The sequence below is a fragment of the Sycon ciliatum genome, chromosome 11, assembly GCF_964019385.1.
Source record: "Sycon ciliatum chromosome 11, ocSycCili1.1, whole genome shotgun sequence".
Classification (NCBI taxonomy): domain Eukaryota; kingdom Metazoa; phylum Porifera; class Calcarea; order Leucosolenida; family Sycettidae; genus Sycon; species Sycon ciliatum.
In genome coordinates this window covers 23,944,127-23,971,892 of record NC_088653.1, presented here as the reverse complement: position 1 = coordinate 23,971,892, position 27,766 = coordinate 23,944,127, and the positions used below count along the sequence as shown (strand labels likewise).

Below are 27,766 nucleotides of genomic sequence, written 5' to 3'. Positions count from 1 at the left end.
CCAGAACTTAATGAATGCGAAAAACTGAATTTTACATGCAGCAGTGATGCTCACTGTACTAATCAGACTGGGACATTCTCATGTGTTTGCAAGCCTGGATTTACTGGAGATGGATTTTCCTGTACAGGTACGTTCTTTCCACACATGCCCTGGCCACGTCTTCAGTCCCAACTTTTGTCTTTTTTTATATTGAATTTGGCAGGCGGCTCATATTGTTTGGGAAACGAGGAATGTACCGGAAATAACATATACCCAAGATGACTGCCTGCAGTGCACCGGTGATCATTTACGCATTATCAAAATCGCTGCGCAGGCCCAAATTGCAATTTCACGACATATTTTACTTTCAAATTATCACAACTTCACCATTGGCCGATTCCATGATCTTGCGCTTCTTGGAAAGGTCCGTCAGCGACGAATGCACAGAGCCCACATTCGACATCTATAAAGCCACAAGTCGAGCGCCCCCACTTGCCAAACTTGCCCCAGCGCCAGATCTGCGGGCAGAATCCAAATTGTCTTGCCATTTCACTCTCCCCCATCGCTGGACTTTGAATTTTTTGTGTACAGAACATGTCATGTAAAAAAGAAAAATCTGACTTTGAAATGTTCCCGAACGCAGAAAAATTGCAATTTCCGTGATTTTACTTTCGGCGGACGATATCGTTGCAAGGGAGTGTCGTAGCTCTTCGGCGATTGTTCGAGACGCTGTTTTCTTTTAAATGGCGATAGACCCTTCGATCGTGAAATTTGGTCAAGAAATGACTGAGATATGATGGATTTACTGATCGAAGGATAGTCGTAGATATTTGGCTGGTCGGACGGATAAGGGTTAAAGGGGCACTCCGAGAATTTTTTTCTATTGTGTGTTCTCTTCATGGGGGCCTTATATGGCCCCCAAGAGATAGGAAATCGCGGAAACTAGACCCCAAAAGTCGATATAAGAAGCCAGGGAGGGCCAAGTTTGTCTCCTCTTTTGATGGTTTTTTTTTTTTTTTTTTTCTACAAAATCCACATATCTCCAGACACTGGGGTGAATGATGGAGTGTGGTGGTGGGGCCCATTAAGCTCCGCCGACCAGAGGTCTCGGCTTCACAGCTCCATGGACGCACCAAAGGGATATTGGGTGGGGAGGATTAAATTGTAAAAGAAAACAGAAGAAAGAAAATGGAAAGATTGTATTGCTCAGTGAGCAAAAGAATAAGTTGAATATTGATGTGAACGCTGTTAGACTTTTAAATTCAAGAGGAGACTGTCCGTGAGGAGAGATTACATGTATGTCCAAGCAGGGTAGGACACTGTACCCTCTTACTCGCGTATGCTATGAGTGGCCCAGTGCCAGTTCGTTCTGAGGAGATGGTGATAAGCTGCTGTCTTGAACTTTTGGATGTTCTTTGGGTGAAATGGGTGGGGAATGATAGAGGTAGGCAGCTGGTTCCAAATTGGGATGACGGAGTGGGGAAAGGCTCGGATCACATTGTTCCGGGAATTGGCAGGAAGAACATTCTGTAACTGATGGGGATGCGCGGTGGACAGTCGTACAGCCTGGCGGGTGAGGCGTGTGGTCCTGGGTTGGTGTGTCGGGGGTGGAGCCATTCTCGAGAGAAGAGCGGGAGAATTATCGCAAAGGGCTTTATACAGGAGGCAGAGGGCATCGATGGTGCGGCGAATTATGAGGCTAGGAAGCCAGCATTGCGGATGTATTGCCTTGATGGCTCGCTCCTGCACCCAGTCCAGCCGATTCAAGTGGGAAGGAGCTGCCCCCATCCAGACGATTGGGCAGTACTCCATAACCGGCCGGACAAAGGCTTTGTAGGCTCGAAGCCGGGCAGGAATAGTCAGCAAGTGAAATGCCTTGCGCAAGGCTCCAAGTCTCTGCGTTGCTCGGACTACAACAGTTCGGATATGCTGGCTGAATTTTAGCTGATGGTCAAACGTGACGCCGAGTACTTTGATGGAGGGCTGCTCCTCGACAGGAGTTCCATTGAAGACAATGGGGGGTATTGGCCAGTCCCGACGATGGTGGGAAATTGTAAGGGCCTGAGATTTGGCTGGCTCGAACTGCACTTTCCAATCCGAGCCCCAACTGGATACTAGGTCGACAGCAGCCTGGAGTACTCTAGCGTTGTCAGGAACAGCAGCGAGCGTTGCAATTTCGGCGTATAGGGTTGTGTCATCGGCTAATGAGGCAAGGTTGGAGCCGATTGGGAGGTGGTCTTCAAGGTCGTTGACGTAGACCAAGAATAAGGTGGGCCCCAGGATACTGCCCTGTGGCACCCCAGCCTTAACTGGGCGTCTGGCTGATGTCTGGCCGGAGATGAGGACTTGAAGTGTGCGGTTGCAGAGGTAGTCTTGGAGCCACCGATGCAGGTCTCCCGAGATGCCATACACTCTAGCCTTGTGCAACACACCAGTGTGAGACACCCGGTCAAATGCTCCAGCAATGTCGATGGCCAGCACTCGAGAAGCTCCTTTATCTCCGGCGGTGTGCACCCACTGGTGGTGGAGAGCAGTCAGCAGGTCTGCTGCACTGTGGCCGCGACGGAATCCAAATTGCCGTTCTGACAGGACGTGATTCGTCTCCATGAAGTTGCTCATTGCCCTGTTGACTATGGTCTCCATGACCTTGGAGAGGATGCTCAGTAACGACACTGGTCGATAGTTTGATGGCGACGATTTAGACTTGCGCTTGTGGACTGGAACTACGTTTGCAACCTTCCACTGTTGTGGCTGGATACCGGAGCGAAGACAGCATGTAAATAGTTTTGAAAGCGGCCGTGCCAATTCTGCAGCGCAAGCTTTCAAGAGCTTTTAATGAAGTCACGAGGCGGATGACGGTGAGACGATGACGGTGAGACGGCTGGTGGTGATGGTGATAAAACGGACGAGGAGGAGTCAGGTGGCAGGGAAGGTGATGGAGCTGATGAGGGTGAAATTCGTAAGAAGTCAGCTGTGTATTTGCATTTGTTATCTCGTCCCGATTGTTTGAGTGTGTATGATGATTCCCACTTCTCTGTACTGTGTCGTGCCCGTTATGTCCAGCAGTTGAAGGTCCTTGAAGCTGTTTGTATTCGTACGCATAAGCCCGATTTGTGTAAGCAAAAAGAACATGTTTTAGCACTTAGGTTATTTTCGTGAGTTTGCACCCCGTGTTCATGAGTTGTTTCTGCACTGTTCATGCCCGTTTGTCACACTTACTCTTTATTTTAGTTCTCACTTTTTGTAAAACTTACCACAAGTTACCCGTCATGTGTCACACTTCTTTGGATTTTTAACCTTTGTTTTTCCCTTGATCTCTTTAGTTCCGTATTTCCACTGATGATCGGAACGTGAAAATCGATTTTGGAAACACACAAAACCAAACCTTGAACAAATTGTCATGTTGCGTGGTGATGTCTGCGGCATTCATACTTTTCATTGCTATTATTAAACTTTTATCTCCACGTAGATTATTTCACGTGTGATTAGTATTCAAATTCTTTGCATTTGAAGATCTTAGTTCTTTGAATTTCTGGTGATGAAAAACAATGTTTGGTCAACATTCCCAAGCTTTGCAACTGCGACCATACTCTAAGGAACATGGAGGACCTCCTGAGGTGCCCCTGGTAGAAGCGCAGCCTGGTGAGGGCCAGAAAATTGGAGCGGACGACTTCACTGGTCGACAATCAAATAAAGATTGGTGTTTCTGCCAAAAATGTGGGGTGATGTAGAGGGCAGTCGATTACCTTCACTGTCGAGAGAGCGCTGCAGCTGTTAGCATTGGCAGCCCTTTGACATGCGTTACACATCACCCCGACTTCGCGTCGGCTTGTCTTAACAAAACTGTTCTGACCATATGCCTCACGGCGTATAGAGAATTTCGAGATCCTCGAACTCGGACCAGTGAAGTCGTCCGCTCCAATCTCCTGCCGCTGTATAGTGCTTGCTAATTGAGGACGTAGCTCGCTGTTTTATCAGCGCTTGCAATTGGGCTATTTTCAAGACGATCATTTGTGGCGTCAAGGGATGATTGCCCTCGTCATCTGGGATGCTGGCGTGGCTAAGTGGTGCTGCCCCAAGAAGTCTTCTAAGGTGAGGTAATGTTGGCTTGATGGAGTTTTGTTCGTAGCTTGTTTTTGTACGCTGTGCCGTGGCTCGTTTGTAGACTCATAAATCGTGCCAATATTGGGCCAATATTGAGGGGTATGCCAATTTCATGGTTCCCTTCAAAAGGTTTTGCGCGGGCTTTGGAATGTCGATCTACACCCCAAAGCAAACCTACCTGCAAAATTTGAGCGAAATCTGAGAGACCTACTTGCACATATGTTCTGGTTTTCTCAGACATGCTCTCTTTTAAAAGTCACACAAGTCATATGTGTGTGTGCACATGTGCAGGTGGGGTTGGGAGTAGTGTTGATTTTACACTATTACAGCGACCTCACCCGGAGTCCCGAGCTGCTGAGAATGCAACCCAAATCGCGCGAAGTTTGAAATCGTGGTCATGTGGCAGGTTTGAGGACTTCCTGGACGAAGCAAGATGTATTCAAGCACACCTACCCGCTGGAAACCGTCGCCAGAAACTGCCTGATACAGTGAATGATACAACCTTCAGTCGACAAGTATTCACAGGGAAGATTAACTCTGCAGCGCGGATCGTGGGTGATGACTCACCTGGCTCAGTGCTCGGGATGGAGGACTCGGCTGGTGGTGACAAGACTGTGCGTGAGGTACTGTATGACAAGCACCCGTCATCTTCACTGGCGGTTCCTGGCTCATTGGTGGTGCCAGCCGACTCACAGCGGGTGAACCCAATACTCTTCGAGCGCATCACGCCAAGCCTCATCAAGTTTGTTAGCAGGTCCATGAAGGCGACGCTGGTCCGTCCGGATTAGACTTGGAGGCCTGGACCAGGATGCTAACGTGCTTCGGCCCAGCTTCCAACCGACATTGCATTGCATTGGCGGATTCGGCACACGTATTGTGTACTGCGAATATCGAGCCGAGTTTCATGGAGGCATTCACTGCCGCCCGCCTGATCCCCATTGATAAAACCCCAGGGGTTAGACCCAAAGCTGTTGGGGAGGAGATTATAGGGCGAGCTATAATGAAGGTTATTGAAAGTCTTCCTGAAACCGAAGCCGTGCTGCTGATAGATGCCGTGCCGCCTCTTCGTAGCGGATGGGGGCGAATTTCTTTCCCATGAGGGGATCTGCCAGGGCGACCCCTTTGCGATGGCCATTTACACTGTTGCTGTTATGCCTCTTATAAACAAACTTTCACACGAATGTCCAAGCACCACCCAGCTGTGGTACGCTGATGATGATTCCGCTGCTGGCACCCTTCAAGCCACATCCCTTTACTGGTCTGGTCTAAGTTATTGCAGCTGGGACCCGACTATGGGTACCACCCCAATCCGGAAAAAAAACCACAGTTCTTCTGGTGAAGCCATCTCTCGAGCACGCAGCGCAGGAAATATTCGCTGGGACTGGGGTGAGAATTGTTACAGATGGTTGCATTTACTTGGTCCGGCTCATCGCAATTGTCGCTTATCCCTCCCCCCCCCCGCACTTTTTGACAGGTAAAACCCAGTCCAATCACGATATCTAAGGCTGTGTTTACATGAGAAATTTCAACCCAGGTCGAGTTCAGCCCAGGTTGAAAGTCTGTACGATAGACAAAAGAGGTGAGCGTTTACATGAAGACAGTTGAAGACAGTTGAAGTTCAAACCTGGCGCGAGATACGCACAGAAGTACGTTTGTACGATTTTCTTGACCCGGGTTGATTTCCTTGGGGGGAGGGTTGAAATCAACCCGGGTCGAAATTTCAACCCGGGTCAAGCGCAATTGCGTCATGTAAACGCGCCATTCAATTTATGCACATGGCGGGTTCAAATCTGACCCGGGTCGAACTCAACCCGGGTTGAAACGCCTCATGTAAACACCGCCTAACTTACTTTTGCTCGGGAGATCTTGATGGCAAGATCAAAGGAGGCACCAAAGAAAAATGATCGCGATTAGCGCTTTGAATCGTGGTGTATTCGATTTTTTTGGGAAGTGGGAATCTGGCCATTCACTGTCTGTGTTGCCAAAAGCCAAGCGCAGCGACCCGAAGACCGGAACTGTAGCAGGGGCAACTGACATCCTGGCCTGGAGAGCGTGACAGGCACGCGTGCATGCGCAGTGCTAGTTTTGGTCTGGGAGTGAGAGTCATGTGTGATTCGTCCGTGGTCTGGTTGTCTTGGTCTAAGTCATGTACTCTGTATGCATTGGTCGCTGAATGGTCATCCTGATTTGGCGTCACTTTATCATTGCTTGTTCTTTGAAGTTTCTTCGTGTCTTCTCCCTTCACCTTTTTGTTTGGGTCTTGCATTTCCTTTCTCCTCCTGCACCCTCGTCGTTTATTGTCTATATAAGAAATGATATGGAAGGAGACGCACAATCAAGAGTTTGCGTTGCTGTACGGCGGTTGCCTGGATGAGAAGGTAACAACACACCAGTTGTGGTTCAACTATGCTTATACTGCAGATATTGATGAATGCGCTGGGCCCACGAGCGGCAACTGCAGTCTGACATCAACGTCATGCTCCAACACTCCCGGCTCCTTCGCGTGCTGTAGTCCTGGCTACCAACCATTCCAATCAGCTTGCGCCAGTAAGTAGCTACAGTCCATTCATTGGAAGCTGGCACCCTAAGGGCCTGGTCAGACTGCGGCAAATGTTGGTTGCCTGACGAAAACGGAAAAGCGTCCAGAATTTGAATCGCGATCACACTACACATGTGAGGAGAATGAAAATTCAAACTTCATTTCGAGCGTCAAGTGGTAATCTCCACGAACGACGTCAAATTCTTTCACCTTGGGGATCGCCAACACCTTCAGTGCAATCCTTGCAACCATCCTTAATAAAAAAAGTTATGAGTTTTGTTGTTGTCCGTGGCCAATAAGCAACTCGATATCGAGATGAAAAAATCAGTGATTATCAGCGTCAATGGCGTATCAGCGCCAAATCCTGTTTGGAGCGGAAAAGCGTGGTCCGTTCTAGCTTTTTTTTTGGAGCGTCAACTCTCGCTTTTGCCGCTCTGGTGGCAAGTTACTATGGAGATTCGGATTATAATCCCAGGATTATTTCGATTTTGCCGCAGTCTGACCAGGCCCTAACTTTTTGGTGTCTCTCTCACGTAGTTGTAGATATCGTGAAAACAACAATACATCCTGCATTGTGTGACCCGTGCAATTACTCCTTGCCACATTTGAGGCCAGAAAAGTCCAAGAACAGGGAAATAGAAATTCAGCCAGGTTTTACAAAATTCGGACAGGTATGCCATGGCAAAATGTATGGAGAAGCAGATCCAAAACCCAAATTTTTGAGATTTAAAGTGAGTTTTTGATCCTCAATTCGACCCAAATCCGACTTTCAAAAGCCAGCGGGACAGTTTCCGATGAATGGACTGTAGTACCCTTGGACATCTCTTATTCGGGCACCTTGGAACTGGGCACTGCCCTATATCAGATTTTCCTGCACGTCAGGATAATCCCACCTGCCGTGCATCATACTACTGCAAGCTTTGATGAAGTTGGCATGTATTGCACTTGTCCCAGATTTAAAAAAGAATCCATCGATTTTGAATGTGTGAACTGCAGAGATTGGCAAGGACAAGACATTTAAAAAGGAGCATGTGCATGCACGCCATTGAGGAAAAATTCGAGAACAGTGCACTTTTTGTCATAGCAACTCAAGTTGAAGGTGGCAGGTGCAGAGACTTGCCAACATCTGAGTAGTCCAGATAAGAGATGTTTGAGTGTAATTACCACGGGAAATTGTAGTGATTCCCAAACCTACCTGCTGAATTAACGTATTGTCCGGGTGTAATAAATAATTTCACAGTCTGAGTGAGACTCTGCTGGGAAGCCGAGTTTTCCGGGCATAGCGGCTTCATTCGTACTTTAATTACCAGGGGAAATTGTAGCGATTTCCAAGCCTTCCTGCTTTTAAAACATATTGTCTGGGCGTGGTGGCTTCACTCTAGCCTTTATCTGCCATGACTGGCTTCATCGCTACGGTCCTTTAAACCAGCGCCTACTCCAGAGCCGGGTCAGCCGTTTCGGCGACCCAGTTGGGGTTGGGACCGCATGGGAAAAGAACACCGGGGGTCAATTGTGACCCGGTTGGGACCCAGTCAGGGCGTTCTAATGCTCCCTGATGTACAATAGCCGCACTTGAGTCTTGTACCCGGTACTGACTCGGTTGCAAGAGTTGTGCCAGGTAGATCTACACGTGTACCCGATTGGTTTGAAATCCTAGAGCAGACACTGTAATGAGGATGTGTGGAAAACAATGAACAGGTCTACCCGTTTTTTTTACCAAAATACCAAAACATTAAAAATGCGAAAATTTGCACGAAAAAAGTATATTTTATACTACTACTAGTTGTGGTTGATAAATATGGTGGTAAAGACACACCTGGCAATATGGCAGTAAACACACGCCTGCCCACACACGCTCTCTAGGCTGCAAAGTTCTGGCACAGAGCTCTCCTTCTCACCACCACCACCATCAGTTCGCGCCTGGCGCCTAGTCGATGCATGGTTGGTGGTATCCGACATAGCAGGCTGGCACATCAAGTAGCGCATGGCACATAGAAGATGAAACAGCAACGACATTTCGTCCTCGCTGGACTTATCAGGAAATCACCATATTAATCAACCACAAGTACAGCTGCAGTGGTGTCTTCAGCTTCATTCTACTACTAATTTTACTTGAAAAATTCACTCGAAACGAAAGCAGAACGGTAGCCAAAAAATATTGTGTGCGAAAATAGGAAAAAAATAACTACCCTCGTTAGTGGACAACAACGAGGGTTTCAGATTGTTTATCTTATAACGAGTACTATCTACTGCCCGGACGTGAATGTACGTGTTTCAGGTGTCAGTGGATTTTGACCATTGTCTGCTACTGAGTTTGGTCTTGTAACCAATGTCGTACTAACAAGGGTACAGCTGTAGCAACAAATGTTGGTACTCGCTCCATTGCTCACTCTTGCGGTCTTGTTCTTGCACACTAGCACGCCGTAGATAGAATCCTGTAGAGTTTGCATATTTTTAGTACATTCCCAATGTGCTTCTCCATATCATAACATCCTATCTACTTGCTCTAGAAATGAAGTCTGGCGCCCGTGGAGAGCTTTGGCTACAGTCCATTCATAGGAAAGTGGTACCCTATTATTTTAGTGGGACTCCAGTTACACCACATATACCGTAAAGTCTGGTATAAAAGCCGCCCTCGAATAGAAGCCGCAATTTTGGGCCCATCAAATCACACATAAGCCTGGTTTTAGTGTTGACATACATAGAGATACCTGTCTTGTATAGAAGCCTGTCTCATATAGAAGCCTGCAACATTTCACCAAGAAAGTCATAGAAGCCGCGGCTGTTATACAAGACTTTACGGTACTGTCAAGTGAGAAGCTTTCGCTATAGATAAAATTTCACTATTTTCGCGACCATCACACATTGGTGAATATAAATCGCCGCAAACTGCTCTGTACATTGATTGTAGACTGTAACAGATCCAAATGAAGAGATAAAATTGCCAAAGTTTCTCATCGTGAACCAGCCCAATTCATGAAAACGCAAACTTTGCGCACCGCGAAAGTTAATCGCTTCACAGTGCGTGCACTTATAGCTATCATGAAAACAACAGTTCATCCTGCATTGCGTGGAACGTGCAATTATTCCTAACCGAATCTGATACCAGAAAAGTCAAAGGACACAGGGAATTAGAACATCGGCCTGGTTTTACCAAAATTTCGACAGGTACTCCATGGCAAAATGTGTGGAGAAGCGGATTCAAAACCCGGATTTTTGTGCCTCGATTCTGTCAAAATTGGGCTTTCAAGAGCCAACGAGACTGGCTCAGGTGAATGGACTGTTGCGCCGTTGATCCCGAAAGCAGATCTTATGTACATTTCACCTGATACTTGTCCAAGTCAACGTGTGGTGCTCTTTAACCAAGCATCACCCTTTAACCCAAGCATCACCCATCTTCAAGTTTACTCATGGATTTACCAACGATGTCATGGCTTTACCAACGGTGTGCACATTCTACTTTTGTGTACTGTCGTTCTGCAGGAGAGTACGGAGGCAATCTTCTCATACTTGATCCAGTCAATTATCCGGCAATGAGTTTTTCCAGGGCCGCTTCATTATGTTCTCAGCTAGGGTTAGCGATACCAAGTAGAACGAAGGAAAAAGATATGATTGTCCAGGCAGCCAAGAATTCGAATATCAGTGACTTTGTGTGGTTCCGGATGTTTGCCAAGCCATTCGGGCTGAGACGGGTATTCCTTGACCAAGGTACTGCGTCCCGCGAAGATTTGCATAATGTTGCCTGTGCAAGTAAGTATGGCGTGCTATGCTCCAATGCTATGTGTTATATTCTACATGTGTGCTGGCAGGTGATTTAACCATGTTCGAATAGAGCTCAGGCGTATAGCTCCTGCAGAGCCAACAGTCTGGTCAAGGCACCAGCAAATGGCAGTCATCCAGTGCTGCTCAATGAAATCCAGTCATGTCACTCAAATGTGCACCTTCTTCTGCAGCCCAGTGTTGGCAGGTCTACAGTCCATTTCAAAACTACAGACGCGTAGGGTTTTTGAAATATTTGGCTGGACCTTTTGAGAATAGTTTTCGGAATATTGCTCAGGACCGCTCCACAATTACTCTCCTATAGTTTCTAAACGATTGGATAACAGACGCCTAATTTGGAGAAATGTATGCACAAAGTGATCACAGATTTTATGTGGTATAGATGCTGGCATAACGGTTTTTGCCTAGGTACGCGTATAGTTTTGAAATGGACTGTAGGGCTGGGCAACGCCCCGGCGCGTACCTGAGTGCCACGGCTGGATTTCATTCAGCAGTGCTGTAGCACAGCAGTCAGACCTCGCTTATCCGGTCCTCTTTTATCCGGATCCCTCGCCATCAGGAAGAAAATCGTTGGTTACCGATTTACAGCATATACCATGCATGAATACATACAGCATGTGTGTTCGATTATCCTGTTCCCTCGCCTATCTGTATATTTATGTGGAAAACGGATGGCTAGGCTCATTCTATGAGTAGGCAAATATTTGGTAGCAATGTGTTAGGAAAAGTTCATGTTTCCCGGATCACACAACATCGCATACAACAAATACTTCCTCCGCGTCATCAAAATTGTCGCAGTTTGACTAGTGACTTGTCACTTGTTACTGACAACTCCATAAGAAAAGCCATTCAAAACTTATTACACAGTATGATAGTCTGAAGACCAGAGTAACGTTCCAGGGCAGTTGGACTGAGAGTTTTCATGCAGAGATGAAAGTCCTCGTCGTCGCTGGTGTCAATGGACGCAAAAATATCGTTCCGAAATATTTCAAGGAAGGTTGAAAGTTGGTCGCGCCTCATCTCAAACACTTTGACTTTCTCCACAGGACAAGAGCTGCTATGCTTGTCGTCTGCTAGCTCTGGATGATTTCTACTTCACCACCAACGAAGCCCAGTAAGAATACACGTATGTTGCGAGGTCGGTTGATTACCGTCGGCGGAATCACCTCAATCTTGAAATGACCTTTTTTAGCAGTGGCTTGCCCATTTATTTTAGCTGTGTGGTCACAGCTCATGCAGCCTGGTAAGTGTACTATCACGTCCAGCGCGCCCTCTTTTTCAGCATCACTGGTATACCATGGTTCGGCGCCTGCGCGTGCATCACTACAGGCTACAGCACTACGTGTAGAGTCTACACGGCTCTTGCAGGTACAATCATGTACTGAGTGTCACAGCCAGAGCGACAAATTATTTTATCACTGTTGCAGGCATTTAGTTTGCTGACCCCTGGATGTTTCTCCAAGCGCTGCCACTTGTTCCACGAAGGCAATCTCACCCCAGCTAAGGTGAAACAGTGATGAGGCTTGAGTGAATGGCCATAAGCATGAGAAATGTGCAGGCTAACACGCCTGACTGATCTCAGCGAGTCGAAATTACCATCGCAGCGACATCAGCGAAGAAATTGCGTCTGGTTCAAAAATTCCAGCTTCGAATAACAGAAAATAGAACTTTGCCGTCACCCTATACTGATGACTTTGTCCGATTCCTTGCCTCTGGTACGAGTGCTGGTGAGTAAATACACCGTTTTATACCAAAAGCCAAACTGCGACAATTTCGATGACGCGGAGGAAGTACAACAGTGGTATTAGATGTTTGCACTTGACCCTACAAGATCACACAACACTTGAAGATTTCAGCAGCGAAACACGTCAGGCGAAATTACTGGTCAGTCGGCGACACGCATTTTTCACAAAAATTTGCGTTTCACCTGCTGGGAGAGTATGCGTGTACTCGAGTCTCATCCTGAGCACGTTTTTTTCTTCCTTTTTTCAGCTCCAGTATAGCTGTATTTTTCATTGCAAAGCCGTCCTCGATTGTTGTGTTCGTTGTTTAAATGAACTGGACATTCAATCATGAAGGCAGAGGACATAGGAGCCTGATCGGAGTTTCTCGTGGCATAGGACGGCCACACAGAGACACTTTGGGATTTTCTGAATATAAAATACCGTACGCACGATGCTGAGATCAATTTGTGCGATATCAAATTGTTTGTGATCTACCACATCGAGCAGAACGGGATCCAAACACAAGCTTACCGACGGTTAGGCTGCCGACCTGACTGGACAAATGATCCCTGGCTTCACCAGACGCCAGAAGTCGGACACCATGTCCTTTGCCGCAACGTCCATCTCCAAAAAGAACTCCATCTTCGTCGTGAAAAGGCTTAAAATACTCAATATTCGACCGAGATTCGCGGACTTGCGCTTTCTCGGATCGATTAATTTCCTGTTGGAACAGTTGCAGGGCCGCTTTCCGCCACTGTTTCAACAGGCAATGGCTCCAAAGCATGCCTGGAACAAGCCATATCGAGGTTGCAAGCCACCCCCCTCAACAACAAACAAGAAGAAATTCGAAATTTCAATGGTGGAAGATATACTATGAAGAGAATTTCAAAAAGTATATTTCGCGGAGCGATCGCTCAACCTACGTCATTCAAACTTTGCAGGATGGTTCAGACGTACATGCTAGGCATGGAACCACAGGCGATGATGCCATAGTTGACACACAGAGTAACACACACAGCAGATTCGTGTGCACAGATACTAAATTAGTGGACGTCGTCATCTTCTTCTCGCTGATCTCGAATGTACTATGACGTGCTATTTCGCCTGACGGTTCACCAGAAACACTCCACTATTGCAAGTAGTTCCTGTCATCCTTTGGAACAAAGCGAGACTTGACAGGAGTACAGAGACGTGCTGCATACCGTACGTGTCAAGTCAATACATAATGACGTCCGAAGTACAGAGTAGTATGTACATCCTTGCCCTGAATGCTATCGTCCGGGACATTTGCATTGCAACAAGCTGATCACAGCCATAAACGGTCCATGCTTGCCTGCACAGCTGTAGAACTGTAACAGTACAGTCGTCCCTCTTTAATGCATCACTTTACAAACCAGCACCCTCACCTTCTAACCACCACAATTTTCAGTAGCCAAAAATTAGGGGCGAAACAAGTATATCGAATACTCGAGCGCTCGCTCGCAAATTTGAAACGAGCCAGTACTCGTTTACTTCGAAGTATCCTATATACAGTGTATTGTACTTCCTCCGCGTCATCGAAATTGTCGCAGTTTGACCAGTGACTTGTCACTTGTTACTGACAACTCCATAAGCTAAACCATTCAAAACTTATTACACAGGATGATAGTCTGAAGACTAGAGTAACGTTCCAGGACAGTTGGACTGAAAGTTTTCATGCAGAGATGAAGTCCTCGTCGTCGCTGATGTCAATGGACGCAAAAATATCGTTCCGAAATATTTCAAGGAAGGTTGAAAGTCGGTCGCACCTCATCTCAAACGCTTTGACTTTCTCCACAGGACAAGAGCTGCTATGCTTGTCGTCTGCTAGCTCTGGATGATTTCTACTTCACCACCAACGAAGCCTAGTAAGAATACACGATCGTTGCGAGGTCGGTTGATTACCGTCGGCGGTATCACCTCGATCTTGAAATGAACTTTTTTTAGCCGTGGCATGACCATTTATTTTAGCTGTGTGGTCACAGCTGATGCAGGTAAGTGTTCTATCATGTCCAGCGCGCCCTCTTTTTCAGCATCACTGGTACGGCACCTGCGCGTGCATCACTAGCACTACGTTTAGAGTCTACACGGCTCTTGCAGGTACAATCATGTATTGAATGTCTCAGCCAGAGCAACAAATTTTATCACTGTTGCATGCATTTAGTTTGCTGACCCCTCGATGTTTCACCAAGCGCTGCCACCCGTTCCACGAAGTCATTCTCACCCCAGCTAAGGTAAAACAGTGATGAGGCTTGAGTGAATGGCCATAAGCACGAGAAATGTGCAGGCTGCAACGCCTGACTAATCTCAGCGAGTCGAAATTACCATCGCAGCAACATCAGCGAAGAAATTGCGTCTAGTTCAAAAATTTCAGCTTCCAATAACAGAAAATAGAACTTTGCCGTCACCCATTACTGATGACTATCGCCTATGTCCGATTCCTTGCCTCTGGTACGAGTGCTGGTGAGTAAATACCCCGTTTTATATCAAAAGTCAAACTGCGACAATTTCGATGACGCGGAGGAAGTATACTAGTAACAATCTGGAGGATAAAAAACATCATTATCAGCTCGAAATTAAGTCTACTCAATGCTATTGTTTTATCCATATTCCTTTATGCTTGCCAGTCAGGACAGGACAGGACAGGCGTGTGTGGGGGGAGGGGGGATGTGCGTGTGTGTGTGTGTGCATGCGTGCGCGTGCGTGCGCAAGGTATGTGTTCTTTGAACAATAGAGGATATGCAATTCCATCATCAATATGTGGTGAAGTCACGGACTCGTTGCACATCACTGCACCCCCACCCCCCTTCCCCTGGCACTAGCTACTCACCTTGCATATTTTGCACCCAGTAGAGAATTCACTTAGCCCCCATTAAAAAATCCGCCATTAAATCATCTGCATTCAACCGCTATAGGTGGGACACCACCCCCGGTAAGCGGACACAAAACGGGGCGCTCTCGCGGCACTTTAAGGCGCGGGTCGAACTAAACTCTGCTGCACTCTCTCTCTCTGCTCTCCTGTTGCAGGATATACTGGATGCGCATCTAGTTGTGGCCAGAATGAACACTGCTCCCAGGACGGGTCGTGTGAATGTACTTTGCCCTACTATAGAGCTGGCGGCGGGTTGTGCCAACGTAAGGTTTAGTGCTTCCCTGCCTCGATGACATTTTGCCAAAGCATATTTTAATTTAATATCGTATCACGGCTTGTGTTATCATACTGGTGTTGTTACATGTTCTTGTTCTTTCAGACCTACAGTAAAACCTGTAACTAAAGACCATCCTGGCTAGCGACCAGCCTGCTACTACAGGCCACTTCGCCAGGCACGGACAGCGTCACATTCATAATTATACAGCATTATGGTTGCGTGGTGCAAACCTCTAACTAAGGACCACCTGCGAATATTCGAATGTTCGGTATATTCGTTTCACCCCTACCGAAAGTTAGTTCGTGCCCGAAAGTCAGTACCCGCCCGAAAGTTAGTACGGGTGGGGTCACTAAATTCGAAAGTAAATACGAACCTATTTACGGATTTTTACGGTACCAGCTGAAGCATCATTTCACGAAGAATTTTGTCCGTGGCCACTTTCTCTAGAATCTCTTCATGCCATCTCAATGTAACGTTCGTGAAATGATGCTTCAGCCAGTTCTGTTTATTCCCGTACCTAAACAGAAGACGATACTTCAGTAACGTCTGGCGCTAGCCAGGGTCCACACAGCTTTAATTCCCGTAGCTATGCAGAATACGTTACTTCAGTAACGTCTGGCGCTAGCCAGGGTCCACACAGCTTTAATTTGGTATTTGTGTGTTTGTTTGTTTGTTTGCGTCACGCCTGGCGTTATCCCGTATCTGTCCCGTGTCGTACAATCAAACACAGCTGGCCACATACAGCTGGCCGCAATATTCAAATAGGGCTTTCAAACGCAAGATCATAACGTGAAGCAACTTGGAAGAATGGGTATGAATGCGAAGTGTATGGGGGAATGCATGTAGGGCGATAGTGCGGGTTCAAATCCCAGGATATGCCTGAAAAAAAAAGAGAATTTAAAATTTATAACATCCCTATGCTTTTTTTGCCATCATCAAGACGGTTGTTGTGAACCCTCTAAGATTCTCTAAATTGTCAGGATCGTACGACCACACGGCACGAGGACAACTCTTTTCCTTTACACAGTATATTTCACTTCATCGAATAATTAACAATGAACACTAATAACACCAGCTATTTATAGCATGCAAAAACAGCGTACATGCAAAACATAGTTAACATACGCATATAAAACTGGACATACAAGCGTATACAGCAAAAACGCACACAGCGCATATAGTGTGTGCCATGCAGCAACATCAGCGATACGGCGGAGTCGAAATACAACATTGCAACGAATACAATGCCATAAGCGCGAAGGCCTTTACCAATTGAGAACTGGTGGTTTGCAACATTCTCCCCACCAAAGGGCTTCTCACCGCCGTACAACAATGCACACAAGTCAAAAACGATCCGGGGCTCTGACTGTGCGCCCAGAACGCGTCATCTCCTGCTGCCGTGGTGGTGGTAATGGTGCTGACGGTTCATACGCTGGCTGCTGAGGGACGATAGCAGGTTGAGCGGTATTGGCAAGCCCAGGAGCCACGTCCTGTGACGATATTTCTAATGGCACTAACCTTTGGATCGGCCTCAACAGGGTACTGGTACTCAACTTAACCTTGGCAACACGACGCTTACCATCTCGACCAGGGAATAACTCGATGATCCGTCCCAAACGCCAGAACTGTTTGCGCTTGGTATCATCGAGAACAAAGACAACATCACCCACAGCTAAAGGGCGCGACATGGTCTGTTGGTGCTTGTTCAGCTGACTTAGGTACTCCACCTCCCAACGATTCTTGACATGCTCCAGTGTCCGACTGAGGTAACACAATCTCGATGACATCTGCGCAGCGTCCAGGGTACCTGCTGGCTTCTCTGACGACATCCAGATGTTACCCATCATCATTGCAGGGGTTACCGGTGGCTCATCCAGGCTATCAGAGAAATAATTTAGCGGACGACTATTCACCACTGCTTCAACCTCATACAAGAGGGTCTCCAGCTCCTGGACCTTCAGAAACGCTGTTCCCATTACCTTTTTCAAGGCACTCTTCACTGTACCAACCATTCGCTCATAGAAGCCTCCATGCCATGGTGCAGCTGGAGGATTGAACATCCATGGCACATTCAGTTTGTCAGATGCCGCCTTGAACGTTGTAGCGTTGTCCGACCTGATCCGAGACGGCAAACTACGTCTCGCGACAAACTTCCGAAATGCTATCAAGAATGACTCAGTACTTAAACTATCGACCACCTCCAAGTGAACTGCTCTGGTGGTGGCACACACAAACAATGCTATCCATACCTTCGGAGATGACTCACCACGGCGCACGTACAACGGACCAGAATAGTCGATGCCGGTAGTTGCGAACGGCCTCTCGTGAACAACTCGGTCTTCTGGCAGTGGCGGGCAGACTTCTGAGGCAGCCTTAGCCTTGTAGCGGCGGCATGTAACACATCGCTGAGTAATGTTGCGTAGCGCTCGTCGACCACCGATAATCTAGAATTTCTGACGGATGAACGACAAGACTCCTTCTACACCTTGGTGCATCCTTTCAACATGCATTTTCTCCAGCAGCAACTCGGTCAGATGATGTTTGCCTAACAGGACTGGGTGCTTGGCTCCATACGCCAACTCGCTGTGCTGAAGTCGTCCCCCGGCTCTGAGCACTCCATGCTCACCCAGAAACGGTGCAAGCTGATACACCTTCGACCAAGGCTTCACTGGTTGACCTTGCTTGATCAGCTCAAGATCCTCAGCGAAATATGCGGCTTGAACGATACGGTACAATACGTTGTCTGCTGCAAAATAGAGTTCAGCACGACGCTCAGTGTGCTCCCACTGCAACATCCGAGTCACCATGCCCTGTGCCCTCGACCGTTTACTGAATCGGAGCCACCATTCCTTATCAGATTCTCGACTACAGGTGGTGGCTTACACTCGTACTTCTACACTGGACTCATCTGTAGCTGCGGTTGAGGATGCGGTGGGCCAGTCATTGGGCTCCGTGATCCAGGTTGGTCCGCCCCTCCAGAACGGACTACGGATCTGCTGTGCACTACTCCCACACGACGGTAAATCTGCTGGGTTGTGAAGGCCCGGGCAATGGTTCCACACAATGCCGACCTTCTTCGATATCTCTTGGACTTGACTGCGGTTAGCCACAAATGTTTTCCATTTGTACGATGGATTACTGATCCAATTAACGGTAGTGAGACTGTCAGTCCAGCCATAGACTTGCGTGACGGTAACACGCATCTCCTTCACCACAAACTCAGCGTAGCGAACCGCTAGACATACTGCTTGTAACTCAAGGCGGGCCAATGTGGGTGGAGACACGGGTGCCACTTTGGCCTTGGCAAATACCAAGTGCGACTGTCCATTGACGACTGCATACAAACAACATCCAAACGCTTTCTCACTGGCATCGGCGAAGGCATGAAGCGCAATCCGCGTGTCAAGATTGCAGCAAATCCAACGTGGTATGTCAATGCTCACCACTTCGGCCAACTCTCCCCACCATTGCGCACATGCGGCTGCGATGCCATCAGGCAACTTATCATCCCAGTCGCCTCCGACTTTCCAGGCTTGCTGTAGCAGTATCTTTCCCGGCACAACTGCCGGTGCTGCTAGACCTAGCGGATCAAACACTGACGCAACACACTTGAGGAGGGATCGCTGGGTCCAAACAGACGGCCTATCGGACTCGCCTAGCGCTGCTATGCTGAGCAAGTCATCACTGGTTTTCCATTTCAGACCGAGGACTTTATCTCCTGCCTCTGGATCGCACGGGATTTCGTTGCCTTGCTACTTGCGTAACTCCATGCCAGCATCCGTAAGCACACGCACGCTGAACTCTTGCATCTCCTTGGCTTCCGAGGCATTTGAGACACTAGAGACCAAATCGTCAACGTAGAAACTCGTGAGCAAGAGATCAATACGATCTCGCTCTTTGGGTGCAGACAACGCCCGTAGCTCCTTCAAGTGATGCTGAATCAGGGAGTAGTACAATACCGGGAGATGACACGGGCACACATCCAGACGGGCGAGCTTTGCCTCAGGTCACTTTTCTGTGGAGCGCTGTGTCCCCTGAAACGTCACGAAATGTCGTACTTTGCGTACCTTTATCGTTGCATTTCGTAGCATTTTCAAAATTTTTCATAGAACCACTTCAAGAGAGTGCCAGAATGCTGTCAGGAAGTTTTCGAGCAGTACTTTTTGAAGTTTGTTTTGACGATGAAGGGAAGGAATCCATCAGTCTTTGCTGAGTGATGAGGATGAATCCTACGAAGGATATCAAGTAGCAGCTGGCCTTCGCACGGGTACCTTCAGTGTGTCCAGTATTTACGTGGGCGGCTTGTAAGAGTGAATTTTTCTTCCTAATTTAATTTGTATTACTTTTAGTTATTCACGTCGTTTCTAGGGGAATAGATAATGTTGACGCAAGTTTTAGTCGCAATGAACGACATGTTTCAGGTATGGCTGACCCGTATGGCTGACCCGTCTCAAGATAGTAAGACTATTCCGAATCCAGATGCTATAGTCGTCTGAGTGAAACACAAAATAAAATTAATTTTATACTGCTGAGACAACTAGCTATTCGCAAATGTCACTATGACGCATGTCTGTGTCAAGCAAGGAGTAGCACAATGATACAGTGGTATTGTGCTACTCCCTGCTACAAAGCCTGAGATGTTACGCGTTAACAGGAACTGGTGTTGATGATAAAGGCAGTGCGGAATTATGTACATTGTTACTGGTGCAAGTAACCATGCCGTGTAAGTCATGTATGCAGGTAATCAGACCAAGCGTAAAAGGATAAAGATAGCCTGCTTATGTACTACTAGTACGTGTGCTTATTATAGATACTTTGTGTGACTACTAGTTGTATGTGTCTGCATATTACTATACGTAATAGTACGTAATTGCTTTTACTACAATTTGTACTTTGTGGGGAGCTGCGTGACGATGAAATATGGCCACCAAGAGCGTACGCAATCAGAATCGTACAATATCATTACGTAGAGGATATAACCCGAGTCAGAGGGTCATACTGGCTGAATATAAATTCCGACTGCGATAGCAGGAGGGATTTATATGAGGGTACGGTATAACCCGACTAGGAGGGTCATATCCTACTTATGCCAGGTACCCCTACGCATTTCCAGAACAACGAACCTATTTGGAGATCTCGTACATCATGCAGTACATGAACATCTTCTGATGGTTATCAGTTGTCAATTGAAAGAATGGTCGAGCAACATCAGAAGGAGATTCCTCCGTGGATGTTTGGCATAAGATTTCCTTTCAGTTCCAGTGCATATTGTAGCATCTTCATGATCTTGTCTCGTGAGCGGTGCGGAAATCAACTGAATTGCTGGGGTGCTGGAGTTTGTCGTTGAATCAAACTGCCGTCACTAGTTACATGTAGATTACAGCTTGGACTCTTTGGGAGTAAGTGTTACTATAATTATGCAGTACAGTGCTGATTTTAACATGCGGCATCTTATAATCAGTTTTGCTTACTACTTGCAAGTAGATGCATTTGCATACACCCGTTGTGTATCACATTTCAATCCAATCTAGCATTTTCCAATCGGGTTGAAGTACACTCTAGATTATAAACTTAGTTACGAAGGAGACAGTCTGTTGATGATCTTCAACTCTTTGAAGTACAATGTACATTGCTGACCCATTTGGGATACTTCGTGGTTATTCGACGTTCTTTATCCTCAGATTCAGTATAATAGAATACTCTGTAGACGAATTCCAGGTCATTCTTCTTTTCCATTGTGTACTGTTCCTCGTCAGTGTGCCGTTCTGTGTGGAGTGTACACGTGCATGTGGTGTCTGTTGCCGTACAAGTTCACTGCCTTTCAGACAGTGAACTTGTACGGCGGCAGTGCCCTAACGTAAGTACCGTGCACCGGGATTTATATTGGCCAGTATAAATCCCGCGCCGGATTTATACTGGCCAATATAACCATGGCTAGATGAGCGCTGATTGGCTGAAAACAGGCCCTCCGTACCGTACCATGGTGTAACCCATGATTATAACCAATGTTACTTTTATGGCACCGTGGAATCGTGTACAGCGTACAATGCCACAAGTCATCCCTGTGCCATTCATGTTATGCAAATAATCACCAGGGAGTAGTACAAAAGGTGATCATGTCAAACACAAAAGGATAAAGACGAATAGTTTTATGTATGCGCACATGCGCGTGCGTGTACAAGTACAAGAGGGTGTGTGTATGTGTGTGGGTGTAATTGCAATTGGCGTTGGGCAGGCAGACTTCGCAGCCACACCCAAGTCGTCGCTCTTCCTCTTCTGTCCACGGGTTCTGGGGGTTAAAAAAGCAACAAAGCAAGCAGGCCTGGCCTCATTCAGTCCTGGAAACAAGTGATCTTGAACATTATGTTCAAGTCTATACAAATAAATAAGTTTCAAAATTTTCGGAATGAGTTTTCCAAAGTGTTACAGTAGCTAACACGTTGAGATGAAGTAGAATGGTAGACAAATAGGTAAAGTTTCGAAATATCCCAACTTGGTGAGGTGTCCGAGTGGGTCCAAATGAGAAATTCAGGTTCGTGTTACACCATGTCAAGATGAGAAAATTCCATCGCGTTACTTACCTAGGATAGCGTCCTCCATATTAGTCACTTCCATCCATTTTGGGGAGTCGAGACTTGGCAGCAGTGTGGACGATGTACCAGAGTAGCTCTTAAAAAAGGCTCGAGCTGAAAAGAACAAGTGGCAGCTTGTCACGAAGGGATATGTCTGGTCTTCTCGTCACTATTTGAAGGTTTCTCAGAGCTGTCAAAAGAGCAAAAATTTGAATTTTCGCGTGGTTTGTACTTCCTCCGTTAACAAAAACTTCGTGATGGATTTGGATGGATATGAAAACGCTTAGAACAGGTCAAGAACAGTTTGTATCGACTGCAAATCACTAGACGAAGGTGAATCGGCCTATGTACAGCGGCTTTACAAGAGAAACTGTTGGAGGAAAGAGCAGAAAGTTCAGTTTGCGTCGCTTTCGCTTGACTCATTTTGACCTGCGTCGCTGTCGTCATCTGCTGCCCCGCGAGTCGTCATCTGCTGCACACGAGTCGTCATCTCTCTCGAGTCGTTGTTCAGCTCGTTTCAGCCTTGCGTCGGCTTCTTTGATCACACTCCGCTGACCTTGATGTCGCCGTCGCTCAAGTAAGTTGGCTTTCAAGCTGCGTGATCCGCCGCGATGATGATTACTCGTTTCCACGAGGGAGTCGTGAAAAATATTTTACGACTCCCTGGTTTCATCTTCGCTCTCCAGAACTCCGGGAAACGAGGAGTAAAGGCACAGCCAAACTGACTCCATTTTCTCTAATGGATACCCCTGCCAGCATCATTCCTCTTGCAGTAAAATCCAAAAACTACACGGAAAAATTCAGACACTTTTGCATCAACTGTTGTTGCACAGAAAAATGTTGGTGGCGCAAGGAGAAGCTTGTCGTTTGGAGTGACAAGTGATCACCGCTGCTTTTCCTTGTCAGAGTCAACAATACACTTTGTTCTGCAGCGTTGGGAGTGGTGTTGGAGTAGAAATTGCTGACTAGACGTCGCGGAGGGGCGAGCTTTCCTGCGCAGGTATGAGTTGGGACGTATTTCAGAATGATCGAGTGGAAAAATTCAAAATTGTTTATTTCAAGAAAACCCAAAAAGGATGATGGGGACATGTCCTCAGTGCTAGAAGAGGTGTTCTACTATCTGCCGGTGTATAGTGTTTGCTAATTGAGGACGTAGCTCGCTGTTTTATCAGCGCTTGCAATTTGGCTATTTTCAAGACGATCATTTGTGGCGTCAAGGGATGATTGCCCTCGTCTTCTGGGATGCTGGCGTGGCTAAGTGGTGCTGCCCCAAGAACTCTTCTAAGGTGAGGTAATGTTGGCTTGATGGAGTTTTGTTCGTAGCTTGTTCTTGTACGCTGTGCCGTGTCTCGTTTGTAGACCCATAAATCGAGCCAATATTGGGCCAATATTGAGGGGTATGCCAATGTCATGGTTCCCTTCAAAAGATTCTGTGCGGGCTTTGGAATGTCGATCTACACCCCAAAGCAAACCTACCTGCAAATTTTGAGCGAAATCTGAGAGATCGACTTGCACATATGTTCTGGTTTTCTCAGACATGCTCTCTTAAGGCAGTTCCAGCAGAGTCTCTCTCGCTGCAGAAAACCCTTTCTCCCTTCCTGTGGCAGCGACTTTAGTTGCTTCTCTGCATCTGCGACCGATATCGCCATGCACTGTGCCGACGCCGTGGGCCTTGGCACGGATCGTTCTCCTGGCTTCCTGGCAGTATCACCCTGTCGTCCGTGCGCGACCTGGTAAGACGCGCCGTGCTCCTGTACCTGGCGCAGAGACATCCCGTAGCACTGCCATTCGACCAGGTACATCTTCATCTCAGGTCCGCATTGCTCCAAGATTACCTGCTTTGCCATTGCTTGCGGCACCGGGGCCATTTTACCTATATCGGCGCTATACTTGGTGTCCACCTCGCCATCTTCTGTCATAGCGAGTGTGGCCCACACCTCTACCTCTCGGCAAACACGGACAACGTACTGGTGAAACGACTCGTCTGACCGCAGCTTGCCTGTCAGCAATGTCTTCCACGCTTTATCCGGAGTCTTTCCGAGCGAGGCAAGCAACTCTCGCTTTGCTTCCTCGTAATTATTGCATCCAATACATATCCTCTCCGCTTTACTACCCGCTAGCGCGATGCCCAGTCATAGCAGCCATTCGCTTTCTTCGAACTCGTTCTTGGAACAGATGTCCTCGAACAGGTCAAGATAACGCTCCAATGGCTGCGTTCCATCATATGAGGGGATTTTCATCAACGGTTGACGCCCACTGCTCTGACTGGGAGCTTCCTCTGTACCTCCCATCGCGTCTTTACCATCACCCTCATACGCATTGGCGATGCGCTCGTTAATCTCCTTTAGTGTTTTGTCAAACTCGGTGCGGAGCGCGTCCTCTCGCCGTCTGGCACTGCGCTCCTCACGCTCTGCATACTGTTGGAGCCTCTGCTCCACATGTACCTTCAACAACTCGCCTTCTAATCCTAACCGCTCTCCATTGTCGATAAAGCTGGCTTCCAAATTGTTCCATAGTTACTCTGCCATGCTCGCTCCTATCCTGGCCCGGTCGCCAAATGTTGTGAACCCTCTAAGATTCTCTAAATTGTCAAGATCGTACAACCACACGGCACGAGGACAACTCTTTTCCTTTACACAGTATATTTCACTTCATCGAATAATTAACAATGAACACTACTAACACCAGCTATTTATAGCATGCAAAAACAGCGTACATGCAAAACATATGCATATAAAACTGGACATAACTGTGTATACAGCAAAAACGCACACGGCGGAGTCGAAATACAACATTGCAACGAATACGCGAATTGCGCGAAGGCCTTTCCCAATTGAGAACTGGTGGTTTGCAACAACGGTAGACGGTGTCGTATTACCCTCGATCGTACCGGTCCCGTACCTATCTCGTACCGTACCGTGCTATCAAAGACAGCTGACCACAATGCCTATTCAAATAGGGCTTTCAAATGCAAGATCATAACGTGAAGCAACTTGGAAGAATTATAATGTATGCGAAGTGAATCGGGGGATGCATGCAGGGCGCGCGATAGTGCGGGTTCGAATCCCAGGTTATGTCTTTAAAAAAAAAGGATTTTTTTAAAGAACTTATAACATCCCTATGCTTTTTTTTGTCTAGGTCATCAAGGCAAAAAAGCATAGCGTAGGGCCCTGAGCTTCCAAGCTCCCTCGTTTGGCGTTTGTTTGTTTGTGTGTTTGTGTCACGCCTGGAGCTATCCCGTATCTGTCCCGTATCTGTGACTACAAAGGCTCTACAGGATTGTACATAACAGCTGGCCACCATATTTGCTGGCTCCAGTATCTGTCCCGTACTGTACCATCAAACACAGCTGGCCAAAATATTCGTCGTATTATGTATACGACTCCCTGATGTAGAGGGAGCTTTGGAAAGAAATAGGGAGACGAGGAGGAAATGAAAGTAGAATAGACGACGAATAGGTGATTGGATGCGTCAGCAAAAACATACTTTGGAAGAGAGATCCCGTCGTCTCCAAAATAAGCGTGAATGGGCGATTCACGCCGGTCACAGGAAACGTCGGAAGAGAGATCTCGTCGACTCCAGAACGCCAATGATCGGCAGAGTCAGCGCCAGTCACAGGAAACATCAGGACAGACATCCCGTCGAGTCCAGAACGCCCGTGATCGGCAGAGTCGGCGCCCGTCTCAGGAAACGTCAGGGCAGACCTCCCGTCGAGTCTAGAACGCTCGTGATCGGCAGAGTCAGCGCCAGTCCCAGAAACGATTTTCGATAGCGATTTAATTTCGCTGATTTCGCCGCTTAGTACCAACCGGCCACAGTAAATCGCAGGCCAAAGTTTGTTATAGAGGCAAATGATGCATGATTGAGCAATGGATGCATGTGAAAGCAAAAAAAAACGATCGATTTCTTTTTGAAAACTCCAATCGGCCAAAGTTTCTCATCGGCCGAAATTTGTTAATTTACAGTATAAGCAGATGAAAAAGAAAAAAGGAGCAAACCAAAAGTGGATGAAATTAGAGAAAAATAACAATCCGCAATAAATTCTACAAAATGTTATTTTTTTTGCCTAACTCATATTCAAACTTATGGAAATGTTTTTAAAATACAATGATGTGGCCAATCAAAGAAAAAAACAACAACATCAGTTCTAATAACATGTACGATGAACTAGGCAAAAAAGCATAGCGTAGGGCCCTGAGCTTCCAAGCTCTCTACATCAGCCAGTTCTGTTTATTGCAATGTCTTACCCTACTCGCGCGATTAATACCCCTGGAGTACTATTTTGTAGTGTCCACCACAGATGGGGCACCATTCAAGAGAGGGCACAATTTTTTTCCGTGCTGGTACATTTACGTTATCCCGCATAAAAACAAAGAAGGCAAAGAAAAACAGAGCCTAAATTGCACAGTAAGCTATCACAACTCAACAGAATGGGCAACTAGAACAGTGACGTTGATCCTGAAACCACCAGTGCATTGACATGGACAAGAACAATAGTCATTCGCAAAAGAACACCAAACTTGCACAAGCGCTTTGTTAGAAGCCGGGGGGGGGGGGCACTATTCAAGAGAGGGCTTTATATTTTTTCACTGGCTTCTAGAGACTGGGACACTATTCGTGAGAGGGTCTAGTGGCGCTAGTATGGTGTATTATTGATACCATGTGTAGGGTGCTGAGTGGGATAGAGAGAAAAACCTGGATAAGAACCGAGGCGCAGCCTCTTAGCATTTACGGTAATGCATAAGATCAACTGTGCACTCCTTACAACACCAATCAAGTATTATAATAGCTTGCAGAATGTTTTTTCATGACATCTTCAGTCGAAACTCGTTACGTAGTGTGCAGTGTCTAAAACAAACAATTAGCCCCTGAGACCTGCTGCATTCTTTGCTCTACTACACTCATCCAGTGCACAGTAGACCAGCAGTCTACAGTCACACATTATCATTCTGATCTGCCACTGTAACAATAGGTCCTGATAGGACCCACACCTTCCACATGGGCACCTGTATTTTAAAAGCCCGATTTGCTGTGCTGTAGGCCCGCTGTAGAATTCTGCCTGATGATTGTGTAAGGCATGAAACTCCGAGCTGCAAATGAGATATTGGTAGTTTTGTGGTTGAAATGATTTACAATCCATTCTTTGGAAACTGGCACCCTAACTTTTTGGTGTCTCCCTCACATAGTTGTAGATATCGTGAAAACAACAGTGCACCCTGCACTGTGTGAACCATCCAATTACTCGTTGCCACATTTGAGGCCAGAAAAGTCCAAGAACAGGGAAATAGAAATTCAGCCAAGTTTTACATCTTGGACATCTTGGAAAGCCCCTGACGAGAGGAACACTATCAACTCAACCTCTCAGCTGAGATTAATTAAAAGAGAAATCCTTAGAAAGATCGGCAGCTATGGAGCTTGTATGCCCTGACCTGTGTGCCTTGCTTCTCCTGTTACGCTACAGGTTCATTCCACCATCGAGATCACTGTGTGAACACTACGCTACGCATTCCACCGGGCTATTTCTTTGAGCCGGTGACGTTATCGGATGCCCAGAACATGTGCTGGGCGTCCGGAATGGAATTGCCCACGACAATAAAGCTATTTGGAAGCCTTGTTGTGGCTGATTGCCTCTACAGCATGGTGCAGAATTACCAGTTTGCACTTTCCAGCAGGCCCTCCACCACATCGACCGGTGTTTTCATACGCGCCACGCACACCGGTGTGCCTAGAGACAGTTTAACTAGTTTCTACTTCAACGGCCAATGGGACTTGCTTAATAGACTACCTTCACACCACCGTGTTATCTGCGCAGGTGAGATTAAGCCTTGCATATCTTTTTACCACTTCTGATGCTATGTCAATAAAGCTGTCAGAGGAATATTACCAGTAACAATACTTGAC

The 27,766-nt window shown here is 46.9% G+C and overlaps 1 protein-coding gene across 1 annotated transcript; it reads left to right on the top strand.

The window, feature by feature from the left end:
* On the top strand, positions 1-27,715 carry LOC135827203 (uncharacterized). Its single transcript, XM_065339732.1, has 5 exons — positions 1-127; positions 6,505-6,630; positions 10,106-10,372; positions 15,172-15,279; positions 27,327-27,715. Exons 3-5 carry the CDS (start codon positions 10,156-10,158, stop codon positions 27,713-27,715), a joined length of 714 nt encoding a protein of 237 aa, XP_065195804.1. The 5' UTR covers positions 1-127; positions 6,505-6,630; positions 10,106-10,155.
* The last annotated feature ends 51 nt before the right edge of the window (positions 27,716-27,766 follow it).